We start from the raw sequence: 15,949 nt of genomic DNA, 5'->3' as shown, positions 1-15,949 counted from the left end.
ATCCATTTTTTAATTTTGCTTTTGGAGACAAATAATTAAGAAAATGTTTGTTTTTTAGCTTTCTTATTTTTGGTTTTACTTTGAAAAATGAATAAACAAATGATACACGGATTCACTTCTTGTATTAGAATGAAGTTAGTAAAGAAGAAAAACTCTAAATATGTAGGATTTGTGCGATTAACATGTGTGAATGAAACAAAACACAACTCCCTGTATGTTTGTGATGAGAAAATAACTTTATAACATAGATGGGAAAATAGCGTAATATAATATAAGCCCTTTAAACTCCCCCTCATAAAGTCAAGACAGAAACGGCGTCTCAGAATCCTTCCAGACACTTCAAAGCACAGTGCCGCCTGCCTGTGATACCACTTCAGTCAGACGAAGAGAAAAAACTGTGTACCTCTACTGCTGTTACATCAGAGCCCCACAGCTACGGGGGGAAAAATAATCAGGCAAAAATCACATGTTTTGATCTGATCATTGATGTTTCTTTTAGCAGAGTTTGTGAAGAGGCTGTGTGGAGATTGCATAGCGGCAGGAGATTGGTCCATTTACCTGTCGTGCTGTTTCAGGGAGTACAGAAGAGACCCAAGGTTCTACGAAGGACAAAAAAGAGAAGAGAGAAAGTATTAGTTATCACAGGTTAAGGTTTTGTTGAGATAAAAAGATGAAAAAAATGTAAAAATAGCTCACCGTATCGTATATGGCAACAGTTTTGTTTACAGATCTATGTAGAAGAGAAAGAGTTATTTAACTGCAATGTGACTTTTATAATGGATCAATGTGCCAACTTTGTAATAATCTACATTCACTATGATTTGTTGGAACCCAAAAATGATTATAAAGTAATGTCTGTGTAATCCCTCAGTCATTCTGGTTGGATAAAGGAGCAAAGAAAAATTCAATTCTGTCAACCGGATAAAAGTTTTTTGATTGAAGATGTTTCACAACTCACTCAAACTGCTTCTTCGGTTCTGTTCTTCAGGACCAAAGAAGCAGTGGTTAAGGTTTAATCACTGTTGGGCAAGTTACTTTAAAACTGTAATGTGTTATTTATGACTTGTTACTGTCATTTCAAAGTAATTTCTTACAGTACAATATTACTGCATTTAAAATATAAGATATTTTGCCATTACTATTAAGTTACTCTCACCAAAATAACTGTGTGAAGATGCTGAACTTTTGCGCCGTATATGGACTGAACCAGGACTAAACCAGGACTAAACCAGATCTAAACCCGGTCTAAACCAGGTATATACCAGAACTGAACCAGGACTAAACCAGGGTTAAACCAGGTCTAAACCAGAACTAACCCAGGACTGAACCAGGACTGAACCAGAACTAAACCAGGACTAAACCAGGGTTAAACCAGGTCTAAACCAAAACTAACCCAGGACTGAACCAGGACTGAACCACAACTAAACCAGGACTAAACCAGATCTAAACCAGAACTAAACCAGAACTAACCCAGGACTGAACCAGGACTGAACCAGAACTAAACCAGGACTAAACCAGGTCTAAACCATGACTGAACCAGGACTAAACCAGAACTGACCCAGGACTGAACCAGGACTGAACCAGAACTAAACCAGGACTAAACCAGGTCTAAACCAGGACTGACCCAGGACTGAACCAGGACTAAACCAGAACTGACCCAGGACTGAACCAGGACTGAACCAGGACTGAACCAGAACTAAACCAGAACTAAGCCAGATCTAAACCAGATCTAAACCAGGTCTAAATCAGGACTGAACCAGGACTAAACCAGAACTGACCCAGGACTGAACCAGGACTAAACCAGAACTAATCTAGGTCTAAACCAGGACTGACCCAGGATTGACCCAGGACTAAACCAGGACCAAACCAGGACTAATCTTGGACTAGGACTTGGAATCTAAGACCGCCTCTGAGAGAACCCCAAGCCCGTGTCTGCAAAGCGAGATCGGGCATCAGCTGCGATTAGCTCCATGGAGCGCGGAGTTCTGCGCCGGTGTTTTCGCCCGCGGTTACCCGACGGTCTACAAGGGGGCACCTCCATTTCACCACTGCTTATATCGCGGTGATTTTAGCGAATTTGTATAAAGAAAAACAAAAAACCCACCACTTCAATCCAGGTTAAAAATGCATTGTGATTCACGTGTTACTAACATTTGTACCGACTAAAATATTACAATTTTTTTCCCCCTGTAATTCCTTACATTACTGGGTTACAGCAAAAAGCAATGCATTACAGAAATTCATTAATTTTATAACACGTTACTTCCAACACTGGATTTAATAGAAGGTTTAATGCTATACTGCGGCACATTCAAGGCGAGGCAATAACATTTTCATGGAGACAAGCAGGATATGTTGACCTTTCAAATCCTGGGTCCCAGACAAATATTGATGTTGACAGGTTGAGTTCGATTAATCTTGCACGTTTCTTTTCTTGATACAAACATTTTACGGATTCAGATTTACTTTGCAGCGGTTATATTATGTTTTCCCACTTAGACCAGGTAACTGAATGACAGATACTGCATATTCTTACCCAGACACAACGAGAGCTCCGTCCGAGGAGAAGGCACAGGACAGGACCGGGGCAGACTGGCCTGTGAGTGTGTGGAGCAGCTTCACGGAGTGCACTGTAATCAACGGCAAACAAATAAAGTGAAGTTAAAGTGAGTAAAAGTTGGAAGAACAGAACAGATGAGACCAAACTTTAGGATGTATCTTCCCCCGCTGTTCACATCTGTGCTTCCCACTGACAGCTGTCTGCACTCGTGTTTACAGTCACAGCTCAATAGGCATAGGCTGCATACAGTGTACAGACGGGCCAAAATAAACACTGCACTAACTCTGCACCTGAAGTTATATTTATGTGTGGGCAATCATAACAAAGTAATAATTTCTGTGAGTAACTTTAATGTACTGATTTCTAGTAGATAACCACACTACCGGTCAAACGTTTTAGAACACCCTAATTTTTCCAGTTATTTATTGCAGTTCAAGTCCAATGAAGAGCTTGAAATGGTACAAAGGTAAGAAATGAACAGCCAGAGGTAAAAAAAAATAAAAGATAAAGATAACAAAACGCAAGTCCAAGCTCTGCCAAAACTACCTCAAGAAAAAAAGAACAAGATGGTAAAGCTTGAAAACATCGAGCTGGTTTTGGGATGAACTGGACAGAAGAGTGAAAGTCAAGCAACCTTCAAGTGCCACACATTTATGGGAACTTCTGCAACAGACTTGGGAAGAACTTTCTGAAGAATATTTGATTTCTGGTGTAAAAAGAACGAGCCACGAGTGTGTTCAGCTGTTATATCTGCCAAAGGTGGACACTTTTATGAATCAAAAATGTAGATTTGGTCAACGCGTGGTGTTCTAAAACTTTTGACCGGTAGTGTATTTAACACTAATGGATTAACTGAGGTTCAGGAGCTGGACCACGCCTCAACCTTCTCTCCAGTCAACCACAGCATATCTCAACCACACCTTCAATTACCTAGAAACCCTATTTGTACGGTCTGTCCTGACAACACTAAACTAAACTGCCCTCCCACCAGTGCCTCTCGTACATTCTTCAGTCCAAAGACGTCATCTTCAAGGAGGAGGGGTTCAAATTCAGCTTTGGGTGACCGTTTTGGATTGGAGACAGAGCCCCCACCCTGAGTTTCTTCCCAACCACCACTAAACCAGGTCTAAACCAGGACTGAACCAGGTCTGCACCAGGACTAAACCAGGTCTAAAACAGGTCTAAACCAGGACTGAACCAGGTATAAACCAGAACTGAACCAGGTCTAAACCAGGTCTAAACCAGGACTAAACCAGGACTAAACCAGGACTAAAACCAGGTTTAAACCAGGACTAAAACCAGGTCTAAACCTGGTGTAAACCAGGTCTAAAACCAGGTCTAAACTAGGTCTAAACCAGGACTAAAACCAGGTTTAAGCCAGGACTAAAACCAGGTCTACTAAACCAGGTCTACACCAGGACTAAACCAGGACTAAACCAGGAACTAAACCAGGACTAAACCAGGTCTAAACCAGGACTAAACCAGGTCTAAACCAGGTCTAAACCAGGTCTAAACAACTTTTCCTCTTTAAACCATCAGGTAGCACAAAAGAGAATTTTTTTTACAAAACAGTTCCACGAGTTTCAAACAGTAACCCACAAAACCGCTCTTTCTATTCAACGTTCTTTATAAATATCTTTTATAAAACTCACACACACATCAGTCAGTATCCTTAATTTATTCATGTTTTTTTTTCGTTTGATTAAACTCCTCACGGACATTAGGAGGTTACCAGCAGAGACGCATCCTCCTCTTAAACATGTTCCCACGGCAACGTATCTAAGCAACTAACAACGCCGACTCTAGATGGATAATTAATTAAGATTTTCCTAATACAGCACACCGCTCCTGTAGTGCTGTGTAAGGCTTGTAGACTGTAGTAGATATAAATGTCAGTGGGATATATGCACCTGGTCCTGACTGCACTCCCGATCGTTGTATTTCAGAAGCATGTCTTAAAGTGATCCATTATTAATGACTGGGCCAGCTGCTGATTTATTCTGCTCACTAATAAAATTCTTCTATTCAGCTGAGAGATTTGAAGGTTAACACAACTGCATGCAGCCTCTCTCTGCTCCCTCTCTTCCCTCTCTGCTCCCTCCCTCCCCTTAGTCCCAACCGTCCTCTCTTTACTCCCGCTCCTCCATCTCTCCTCCTCTCTCCTCCCTCCCTGCTGCTTCTCTTCTCCTTCTCCACTCCTGCTTTGCTCCCTACTTCCTCTCTTCTCTCCTCTATTCCCTCTCTCCTCCTTCTCTGCTCCCTCTTTGCTCCCTCTCAGCCAGCAGTGTTTGGACGGGTCAGCAGGGGTCAGCGTACCTGTTCCTTCACGCTGAGAGACAATCCATATTTTCAGTTGGCTGTCCTGTCCGCAGGAGGCCAGTCGAAACTCCACGCAGCAGCCGTCTGTAAAGGGAAAACAGACTCTGTAGAAATCATGAGTTTGTGCATCACTGGGTTTAATAACACAGTGTTTACTCACTGAAATGTTTGCATTTAGAGGCAAAATGTGTTTAGAAATGACCGATTTTGTAAAAAAATAAATAAATAAATGCTCATGAATCAAGAGTTGTTGCATTATCATTTTGGAACTGTTTTCCAAATGCTTTTCCCAGCTAAACATTACATTTTTAAACAACATTTACAAATACCATCTCATTATAAATGAGCAAAACAGGAAGCCAAATAATAGAAAATACCAAAGGTGTTACATTAAGTGTGAGTTATTCATGTTATTAGATTAGATATAGTTTCATCTCTGGTGCTAAAATGCAATAAAAGTATAATATTGGTCCATGGAGAGCATATGGTTATGGCAGCTTTTAGAGTCCCGCCGCAAAACATTTCTACAACAAAATAGACTCTGTGATGTAAAACTCCACATAAACAACAGAAATCTGCAGATTAAATCCTATTGTGAAGAGATCTCAAACACGCACCAACTGTGAACTGTGGAGCAAAGCTGCAGCAGGTCACTCCCAGGTCATGAGCATCCTTCTGGACACACAGCGAGCTCCCGTCCACTCCCCACAGCTGGAGGCACCCCTGGGTACTCCCCATCACAAACATCTGAGAACACGGAGAGAAGCAGCAGGCCACCACACTGGCCTCACTCACAGCAAGACACCTGGAGATAAACATAACTACATGTCATATAAAAGTGTGTAGAGATGCTCTAGATGAGCAGAGGGGAGTAATGGGAGCACTGTATGTAAATACATTCATTCATCATTAAAATTACATGATCTCGTTAATCTCAATACTGCAGTTGTCATGTTTAAAGCACATAACAATCTGCTCTCTCGGTGTATCCTGGACATGTTCAAACCCAGAGAGAGTGAGTACAGTCTGAGAGGATCGGGCCTCTTTCAGAAAACTAACGTGAGGACCAGCCTGAAAAGTCGATGCGTCTCCATCAGAGGTGTTAATCTGTGGAACAGTCTGAATGAAACATTAAAAAGCTCTAAAACAATTTACACATTTAAAAAAATATACAAGACCAGAATTATAGAGAAATATCGAAAAATACAATAAATCTCTGTTTACCTTATGGAATTTACAGATTAACTGTAACCTTCAATTATATTAACATATTTAAGTCTATTTATTTAAAAAAATAGGTATAAATATTAACATGTACATGGTCAGTGTGTATGTGCGCGTGCTTGTGTATGAACATCGACGTATATTGTATTGGTTTGTGTTTTGTATTGTGTATGAGTAAACCAAAAGATTTAAGTACATATTCTTTCCTGCACTCATAAAAGATGAGTTTTGTGTTTTCTTTCTGTAAATAGTCCTGCCATCTTGTATCCTGTTCTATATGTTAACAGAGTTTGGCAAAACAAATGTTAAACTTCATCTTAAACCCCTTCGGTCTGTAGAATAACTATGGTGATATACATAAACTGCATATTTTTTTGTGTTAAATCATTGTAATATGATGTATGATTGTGTTAATTGACCGAAGAAACTAAATTAAATAATAAAGATTACACATAAGTTGATTTGTTGTTAGGTTACCTTAAAAAATATGGTTCTGTTTTGAAAAGTAGAGTTTGATTCCCCATCACCACAGATTAAAAATAAAAAAATAAAAAAAAATAAAAATACATGGATAAAAGTTAAATGCCATATTAATATTTTCGGCCAAGCATTAACACCTGAAGGAAAGCAGATGTACACTACCTTACTTTCCACCAGAAAAGTTACACAGTGTTTCTTTAATACATAAATTGGCCCAGTATTCTGTCTGTATGTATGTATATGCTTTTTGATGTTCATGCTTTGAATATTAGGCATCTAAATTTGCATTTTCCGAGTGAAACACCAGATGAAGTGTTGTTGACTTTCCTCCACAGAAAATAAAACTTTACCATCGCAGTGTTTTGCTGGAGAAATCCCAGAGCGCCGCGGTTCCGTCACTCGCTCCTCCGAGCACCAGGGACGAGTCTGGAGCCACTGCGCATGCGCGGAGCGGGCTGCGGGCCGGGTGCTCGAGCGCACACAGACGCTCACCTGTGCGCGCGCTCCACACCGCAATGGCGCCATCTGTGGAGCAGCTGAGCAGGTAGGAGCCGCAGGAGGTGAAGCAGCAGCAGTGCACCCCGTACCCGTGTCCGGACAGAGGCGAGTACGGCAGCTCAGAGAAGTCCGCGGCGCTGTAAACCCGGAGCGTCTTGTCCCCGGAGCAGGTGGCCAGGAGGGACGCGGAGAAAGCACAGCCGCTCACTTCGTCCGTGTGATGATCCAGAGTACACACAACAGACACCATCTTACACGAGTACAGAGGAGCAGAGGAGCAGGGCGCGGGGCAGACACACGGTGGCGCACTGCTGCTCGTGTAAAGTAGTGAAAAGATTGAAAAGTCTAAAGCAAGAGAAATGAACAAGAACACAAAACCATGCTTGGTCTTGGTCTGTTCCGGTCACATACAGAGTGAGCAGCTACTTCCTGTTTGAGCTCTTATCAGTTCATGTGACCGTGCATCACAACTTGGACACTGTGCAAAGTTCCCTCCGGCAACGATAATGAAGACTTACCATAAAACAGCATCAGATCATGACTTTTAAAAGAAAAACATAACCCACGGAAAATATGGAAAAATGTGTCCTTCAACCAGTGTTGGGGAGTAACGGATTACATGTACCAGAGTTATGTAATAAGAGTACTAATTATGAGTAACTGTATTCAGTTACTGTTTCAGTGATAATGGTAATTGGATTACAGTTACTTGGTTGAAATAAATGGATTAAACTGAGGTATTTTCTTGTTTTCACTTTTTTTTTTTCCTTTTTCGGTAATTCCACTCATTGCTGGACACTAAACCAGGTCTAAAACCAGGCCTAAACTAGGTCTAAACCAGAATTAAACCAGGACTAAAACCAGGTCTTAACCAGGACTGAACCAGGACTAAAACCAGATATAAACCAAGACTAAACCAGGAAAGAACCAGGACTAAACTGTCTCAAACAGGATTTAACAGAACTAAACCATGCTGCGTGGACACTGTGTCCTCTTCTTCTATCAATAATATTTTTAATTTGGTTGAGTAAAGTCTGAGCTTATTGTCTTTTAGCAGACAAAACATCTTATGTTGCTATCCTAGTCTTTGCCTCTCTACAGGAAATCAAGTAATCCAAAGTATTCAGATTATGTTACTCACTTTAAGTAATTTAATGGATTCCGTTACAAACTACATTTAGGGATATGTAATCTGTAATCTGTAGGGGAATACATTTTAAAAGTAACCTTCCCAACACTGCCTTCAACTGAAACTGAGTCAATGATTTCACATGGCTGATTATTAAACATTTATTCAAAGCACAGTGCATATGTAATAAACTGTACACTATACAAAATGTAAACTTTACAATCATTTCCTCAGGGTTATGATGTAACAAAGGACTGATAAGTTGTGAGCTGGAGTTTCCGTGACACTTGGAAAAACTGAGTAAAGTGAAAACACTGGACATACAGAACTAAATATTCACACGACTGACACAAATTGAGGCACTATATTTATATTGTGCTGAACGCAATATTCAACTCAACACATTTAGCTGCTACATTATTTTTCAAGGACTGCTGATACGTGACACATAAATAGAAAATGCGTGTAAACAAATCAAGGCATTTTATGTAGTAAAAATTGTAGACAAAGTTTACACAGTACGATAAGAGCACACTGATATTAGTACCAAGTTATTGCCCTTTCATTGCAGCAAATAATTCTGTAAATGTCTCTTTCACAGTTTTCTTGAGTCAGAAATCTTTTCACGACTTCAGTAATTCAGCCTTTCTTTTGGTGAAAAATCTTCTCATGATGTGTCCCGCTTTCCCAATTTCAGAATCGTCTTCGTTGAATCTCTCACAGTTGTCAAAGACGAGGTTCACGTCATCCGTAAAGCTCTCCAGACTTGAATACCTAAAACACAGCACATGTTCCACGTTCATTTCAACACCGGACGCCGTTATTTCCCCATCGAAACCACGTACTGCTGATTGGCGATCTTCTCTCTGATGGTGGAGAGGTCCATGGGCCTCTTCACCACCTTCTTGTATCCGGGGACAGACTTGAGGTTCACAGGTTTGAGGAACGGCCAGGCGTCTTGGTGGGCTTCCAACTCACACAACAGCTGCCTTTAAAATGATGAAATATGAGCATATAAAAGTGACGCCTGGAAATGTATCAAGTGTTTCACATCTGACAAAATGATCTAATATAAAAAATAAAAATGCCATCCCCCAACCACAGAGCTTACTTCTATTTTAAAAGGTGCACTGTGTAACTTTTCTGCCTGCTTGTCTCCATGACGATATTACAACTTTGTGGGAATTGCTCAACATTATGACATTAATATTATTCATCTTTATCTCTACGGAGACAAGCAGGTCAAGGTACAGTTCAGATCTGCGGAGGCAACACAGCTCCTAGTAAGAATGTGTGTATGTTTTTTACAGTATTTTTAAAGTAGACCAAACAACATTTTTACATTATTAAACATTGTAATCACTGTTGGGCAAAGTTACTTTAAAACTGTAATGTGTTATTTATGACTTGTTACTGTCATTTCAAAGTCACTCGTTACATTAAAATATTATTGTATTTAAAATGTAAGGCATTACATTACTGTTGTATTACTTTTAAGTTACTCTCACCAAAATAACTGCGAAGATGCTGAACTTTTGCGCCGTATATGGACTGAACCAGGACTAAACCAGAACTGAACCAGGACTAAACCAGAACTGAACCAGGACTAAACCAGGACTAAACCAGGACTGAACCAGGACTGAACCAGGACTAAACCAGGACTAAACCAGGACTAAACCAGGACTAAACCAGGACTGAACTAGGACTAAACCAGGTCTAAACCAGAGCTGAACCAGAGCTGAACAAGGACTGAACCAGGTCTAAACCAGAACTGAACCAGAACTAAACCAGAACTAAACCAGGACTAAACCAGGACTTCACCAGGACTTCACCAGGACTGAACCAGGACTGAACCAGGACTGAACCAGGACTAAACCAGGACTAAACCAGGACTGAACCAGGACTAACCCAGGACTGAACCAGAGCTGAACCAGAGCTGAACCAGGTTACAGTTAGCCCTGTGGAGTGCGGAGTTCTGTGCTGGTCCTTTCACCCATGGTCACCTGACGGTCTACGTCATTTCACCGCAGCTGATATCACGGTGATTTTAGCGAATTTGCATGAAGAAAAACTAAAAACCGACCACTTCAATCCAGGTTTAAAAAGTATTGTAACGCTTGTTACTGACATTTGTACTGAGTAAAATATAATTTTTTTTCCCCTGTAATTCATTACATTACTGCGTTACAGCATAAAGCAAAGCATAACCGTAATTCATTACTTTTATAATGCGTTACTCCCAACACTGGTTCTAAGTCCATGTGATGGTTAAATATGTATTTTTGGGGGTTACAAGCATCTCACGTCTCCACCTGTTGTCTCTCCAAAGAAAACTGGCCTTGCAAAAATGTCAACCAATGTCAACATCGACCCAAAGAGAATTCTACTGAGAAAACATGGCTCAGCGATATTTGTTTTTGTATGTGATTATACTACCTTCTTTCAGTGAAAACAGTAATGAAAAATAAATAAAAAAGGAAAACGTCTGTTCTGTGACTGTGTATTCTCACAATGGAGCTGCAGGGGGAGCGTTATCTCTACAGTTACTAAGTCAAACATTAAAAACTGCTGGAATTGAACATAAGATTTGTACGATACAGGGAACATTCCAGGCAACGCATTGAAACCCACCAGAAAAGTTGCACAGTGCTCCTTTAAACCATTCCATATCTAATTATAACTTACTGGCAAACTTCCAGCTCGTCAGTGCCTCTGTCTCTCGTTTTGGGCTTCTTGGAGACAGGGGGGTCACGTTTGGTCTCGGAGACGGGCGCAGCGCTGTCGGCTTTCCTTTTTTTCCCTTCCTTGATACTTTTCCTTGGCGCGGTGCTGCTCCTGCTGGCAGTCTCCTCTTTGATGAGCTCTCCGGACACAGATGGCTTACCGTTTGGTTTTCCTTCACTGGCCCTCTTCCCTCCTCCAGATGTTGGACTCGGATGCGTCTGTGTCCGTAGGGATTGGACACTTGGAATGACAAAACCCGAGGTAGTCTGCGGGCACACGCACAACTTTTAATTGGCAATTGGTAAAGTTTTAATTGATGATAATGGACAGGCTGGAATGTTATGGGGCACTGCTTTTAATCTTTAAATTGTTGATTTTCATTATTACTCTTGTTTGGTTTTCAGTTTCCTGTTATATGCAGAATTTTTAGGACATTTTCCCTAATTAAAAACATATTTTAAAAGGTCCTATATTAGGCAAAATTTAGTTTTTGTGATGTTTTAATGTTGTTACCTCCTCAAAAACAGACCTAGAGTTATGGGTTTGTCTGAATGGGCCAATGTTTGTTTTGTTTTTTTGGTGGTTATTGTGTTGTTTATTTTGTATATATGAAAAAATATTGTTATGATATCATTCTGAAACCCATGGATCAAAACTCTACCATTATGTTTTGTCAATTTGAGGAAAGTTTAGCTGTTACAATATAAAAGGAAACACATATTAAATTATTTGTACTTCATTCAGTTATTACTTAATATACTAGTGCAATGACCTACTCAGTTTTTGTTTCAATATAAGGGTGTTTTTCATACCTTATTTGAACACACACGGCAGAACCAGTCACCCTCTGGTATGGAGGTGATTTTGGGTTTGTGACAGTAAACATGGCAGCCTTTATCACAACCGTCACACAGCAGGAGAGACTCTTCATCATCTCCACTGTGGCAAATCTGGCACTCCTGAAAAACACAATGTACCTATATGTATCTATTGTACTTGAAATTATGAATTGTACAAGATTTGTATAAAAGCAGCAAACTCACCACTTTGGTAATAGACCGATCCCAGGAAATGTTGTTCTGCAGCTGCTGAATGCACAAGACCAGCTGAGCAGAGCTGTGGACCTCTGCCAGCGCCTTGTACCACTGTCTCCTCCAGGGGGCGTCCTCTTCCTCTTTCCTGTAGAGTGTCAAAGTCAAATACTAGATACAAATACTGCTGGCGTGACATAGATTTAGACCTAGAGACTCCGGAGTTGTAAACAAGACAAGTAATAATGCTGATTTCACTCTACTATATTTATATTAAGCTGCTATAAATGACGTGGAGATGGTTGAAATAAACAGCAGTGTAAAATACATGTTCACAGTGGCTGTCACTCACTGTGTGGGAAGAGATCCCTTACCTCCGCTCGATATTCCTCTCCAGCTCTTCCAGCCTGCTGACAGCTGTATCCAGAGGACTTTTGGGATGCTGGGCCGGAGACGAGGATGATTTGTGCTCATGGTGAACCTGATCCTCCCACTGGGACTGGGGCTTAGGGGGAGTCCAGTCCTGAAGGGGGCAGCAGAGAAAAAGAATAAAGTTTAAAGACACAATAACTTAGATCTTCAATGGAAGTGCAATACCAGCTTTTTCTCTTTCAGTTTGAGTCCAGATGGTTCCCAGACTGGAGTAATACATATATGTATGCATTCATATTTGCTGGGTATTTGAATTAACTACAGCCTTATATGACTTATGAAGGCTACAACACTGCATGTTATTCACAACAACTAGTAAAAGTGTTCATTAAAAAAACGTTCTATCCTTACAATAACTTGCATGCAAGCATATACGTACATAATATCAATTAGAAAAGCTGTACTGAAAGTTTCAGTACTGATGTGCACATCTCTAACATCTACAATGGAATGAAGAACTGAAAACACAAAACACCAGCACAAGTTTTATGTAATGGTGCTAATGTGAGTTACCTTTACTTGGAGACAGGCAGAAATGACTCTTGACTCCAAAGCCTGAACCTGTTTTAGTGCACTAATGTCCCACTTCATGGCCTGCTGCTGAACACACCACCGCTCAACCATCTCCTTACAACAGCCTTGTTTTTGGAGCCTCGTTACATCAATAACTGCATCTATAGAAGGAAACACACATGATGACATAAGCATTAACAAGTTAAAGCTTGGTATTTCACATAAGACAGAGGAGTTAAAGGAACTGTATGTAGCGTGCACTCTTCCTGGTTTAAAAAGTGAACCTGGGTAGTAGTCTGATTCATCAGGCAGTTTCACTTCATGGAAACCGTCTGACCTCTCAGCATTACGATTCATTCGCTCGAAGGTAGGTGGGTAATTTTTTTATTTAACGAATCACTGCTATTTGGTTGTGGCATATGTAATGCACCAAATCCCATAGGAAGAAGGGCAATAACGTCTTTCCCCTTGATAAAATTCAACAAACATTCTCTTTGTTCCGGCTTTAAATCCTCGATCTCGGGAATCGTTGCCAACACAGAATGTTTGGCTTCGCCTACATCCATCTCGACCGCTTTGTTTACTGTTCTGCTGTTCCACAAAAGGGATATAGACAGGCACTTGAGTCTGACATCATGGCTTCACAGCTCTTTATTGATTGGCCAGTGTGCGGTCTACAACTTCCGAAGTTCTTGCAAACCGTCAAGTGTATTCCGATTCCTGACCTAGTCACTAAAGAGAAATGAAATTGAGCAGAGGCACCAGGTGGAGTCAGCCTGGCTAGGTTGCCAGAGCCTTGACCTCCATGTTTTTTTTTTCTCATTCTCAGTATGGATATTTCGATTACTTAGACTAGATTATCTGTAAACTTGAGAAAAAATAAAAGCTCCTGCTTTTATTTATTATTCTAACAATAAACAGTTATAAGTGACCTTGTATCTGGGGAGACCATAGATAGTTTACTTTTCTTTACTTTAAGGGACAACGTACAGAGACATTAGGTTCATAAAAATAGAGATGTTTTTCACCAGATTACAGTTAAATAGCTAGATGAACACTTACCATCTTTATGGCTGTAGATCTGGGTCAGGTACTCCATGTGCTTCTCTGTCTGTTTGGCTAAAGCCCTCTCTCTGACGCCTCTACAATGAAGAGCCTTGCACAGATGATTCAGCTCCTCCACATTTGACATCCACCACCAGCCACTCAGCATCTCTGCCAACGAAGACACACTCAACCGTCATGTATTTGCAACCAAGTTTTTAGACTGAGTGACAGTTGTCAGTTCGCGGGCTGTCTGGAGTAGAATATGTGTTGTCCATTTAATGCCCTGGCAGTGTGGTTCTTACCCTTGGGGACAGGCGTGGGGTTGGAGTGGTCCTGGTGGGGTGCCATTTCCACAGCAGGGGGGGAGGAGGAGGGCGCGTGGGGCTGGGTGTCGCTGACGGAGCGGTGACTTGTCTGGAGGGGGGCGGTGTTCACATGGCCCGGTGCATGCTGGGAGGTCGGGTCCCTCGCGGGGGGTCCGGAGCTGCCAGCGAAGGGCAGGACTGAACTCGTCAATTCACTGGACACGTCACACAATATCTCTCCGCCGTGATGAGTGCCAGACTGAGCATGCTGAGGGTACAAATGCATACATGCTCTTCTAGAAGTTTTTTAAAGGGCCCATATTAGACTGTTTTCTGACTTATAATATAATACTGTTTCCTAATCAAAACCTGCAGGATTTGTGTGTTAAACATGTGTGAATGAAACAAAACATAACTCCAGGTCTACTACCCTACAAAGGCAAAAGACCTTAACTCGCCAGATTGTGAAATTGTGAAAAATGACTTCAAAATTTCTTTTTTGTCCAGACAAAAGTATAATAATAGGTAGGGCTCCCAAAATTTTACCACTAGTTGCTATGATGAAGAAATATTTGAATGCGATAAATATTGAGCTCAAAACCCTTTGACCCTTATTTGTGTGTTCCTCTGTCTTTGTATCATGAGCCAAAAATAAAAAGTCATGCAAAGGCAAAAGGCAGAAACTGACACGATCATTATTTGCTTGATTTTCACCAGATTTTCATTATAAGAAAAACACCTCATCAAGGTCAAGTCATCATGGTGTTTGTTTTAAATTATACAGAAGATCTTTGAGTTTTTATTTAATGCTGATCAGGATCGTGCGGTGACACTTACACAGTTAAACAGTTTAACTTTCACATTAAAGATCATTTAAGTATAACTGAATACAAAGGTATATTTATTTAATGTGTTAAGACCCTGTGCCAAGGCCGCAACAAAAAGGAGGCAAGCAGTTGGATTTTAAAATAAAATATATTTATGAACTAAATCACAAACAAAACAGACACTGTTATAGTCTTTTGCCTTTGCACAACTCCTTATTTTTGGCTCATGATACAAAGGCAGAGCACAGGAACTGCCAAATAAGAGTCAAAGGTCAAATTTGAGCTCAATATTTTTCACAATATTTATTCACATGATAAAAGAAATCTCAAATACCCTCAAAATGACATGAACTCATTTTTGACCAAACACGATGTTACGGTGTTCTGCCTTGAGAGGGTCTTTTCTCCAACAGAAACACTCTGTTCCACCTTGAGATGTCGTGCTTATACAAAAAGTGCTCCACTGTGCTTTTAAATGCCATACACCTTCACTAAAATCATCTGGATAATTTCAGCCCTGGAATTTCCATTTCTACTAAACAAAATGTACAAAGCAGCTGTTAACTTAAAAACTAGCCCTACATGACATCACAAGGTGGAACAGAGCATTTTCAGATTTGGAGATGTAGACAGACTGATAATTCAGGATTACTTAAACATGTGTGAATGAAACGAAACAACTTCAGGCATGTTTTTGATAAGGTGTCAGAGACTGTAACTATTCTACTAGTGTTGTTAATGCATTATTTTTTGCAATTTTCATGCAAACTACTACATTTAGTCAAAACAATATAAAACTCAAGTTCTGCTGCCTCCAGTGGCCACTACAGTTTCACATGCCTCTGCCTTGACTAAACCCC

At 40.6% G+C, this 15,949-nt stretch overlaps 2 protein-coding genes across 2 annotated transcripts in view; both read right to left on the bottom strand.

The window, feature by feature from the left end:
- LOC110163944 (WD repeat, SAM and U-box domain-containing protein 1-like) overlaps window positions 1-7,518 on the bottom strand; it is a 34,383-nt gene extending 26,865 nt beyond the window's left edge. The window contains exons 1-6 of the mRNA XM_055150441.1: window positions 6,934-7,518; window positions 5,497-5,684; window positions 4,877-4,963; window positions 2,537-2,630; window positions 697-730; window positions 559-599 (exon numbers count right to left, since the gene is read on the bottom strand). Coding sequence (XP_055006416.1) covers window positions 559-599; window positions 697-730; window positions 2,537-2,630; window positions 4,877-4,963; window positions 5,497-5,684; window positions 6,934-7,331 — 842 coding nt within the window. The 5' untranslated portion in view covers window positions 7,332-7,518. The remainder of the gene's footprint in view (window positions 1-558; window positions 600-696; window positions 731-2,536; window positions 2,631-4,876; window positions 4,964-5,496; window positions 5,685-6,933) is intronic.
- Window positions 7,519-8,445: 927 nt separating this feature from the next.
- Window positions 8,446-15,949, bottom strand: part of LOC110163943 (bromodomain adjacent to zinc finger domain protein 2B) — a 42,449-nt gene continuing 34,945 nt past the window's right edge. Inside the window, exons 28-36 of the mRNA XM_055149908.1 lie at window positions 14,260-14,530; window positions 13,973-14,125; window positions 12,911-13,071; window positions 12,340-12,488; window positions 11,978-12,113; window positions 11,747-11,893; window positions 10,896-11,200; window positions 9,056-9,199; window positions 8,446-8,984 (exon numbers count right to left, since the gene is read on the bottom strand). Coding sequence (XP_055005883.1) covers window positions 8,834-8,984; window positions 9,056-9,199; window positions 10,896-11,200; window positions 11,747-11,893; window positions 11,978-12,113; window positions 12,340-12,488; window positions 12,911-13,071; window positions 13,973-14,125; window positions 14,260-14,530 — 1,617 coding nt within the window. The 3' untranslated portion in view covers window positions 8,446-8,833. The remainder of the gene's footprint in view (window positions 8,985-9,055; window positions 9,200-10,895; window positions 11,201-11,746; window positions 11,894-11,977; window positions 12,114-12,339; window positions 12,489-12,910; window positions 13,072-13,972; window positions 14,126-14,259; window positions 14,531-15,949) is intronic.

This window comes from Boleophthalmus pectinirostris, unplaced genomic scaffold (assembly GCF_026225935.1).
Source record: "Boleophthalmus pectinirostris isolate CB_2022bp ecotype Guang Dong unplaced genomic scaffold, ASM2622593v1 HiC_scaffold_1, whole genome shotgun sequence".
In the NCBI taxonomy this organism is placed as follows: domain Eukaryota; kingdom Metazoa; phylum Chordata; class Actinopteri; order Gobiiformes; family Gobiidae; genus Boleophthalmus; species Boleophthalmus pectinirostris.
Note: the sequence above shows the minus strand (reverse complement) of the source record. Positions and strands in the feature narration are given on the sequence as shown.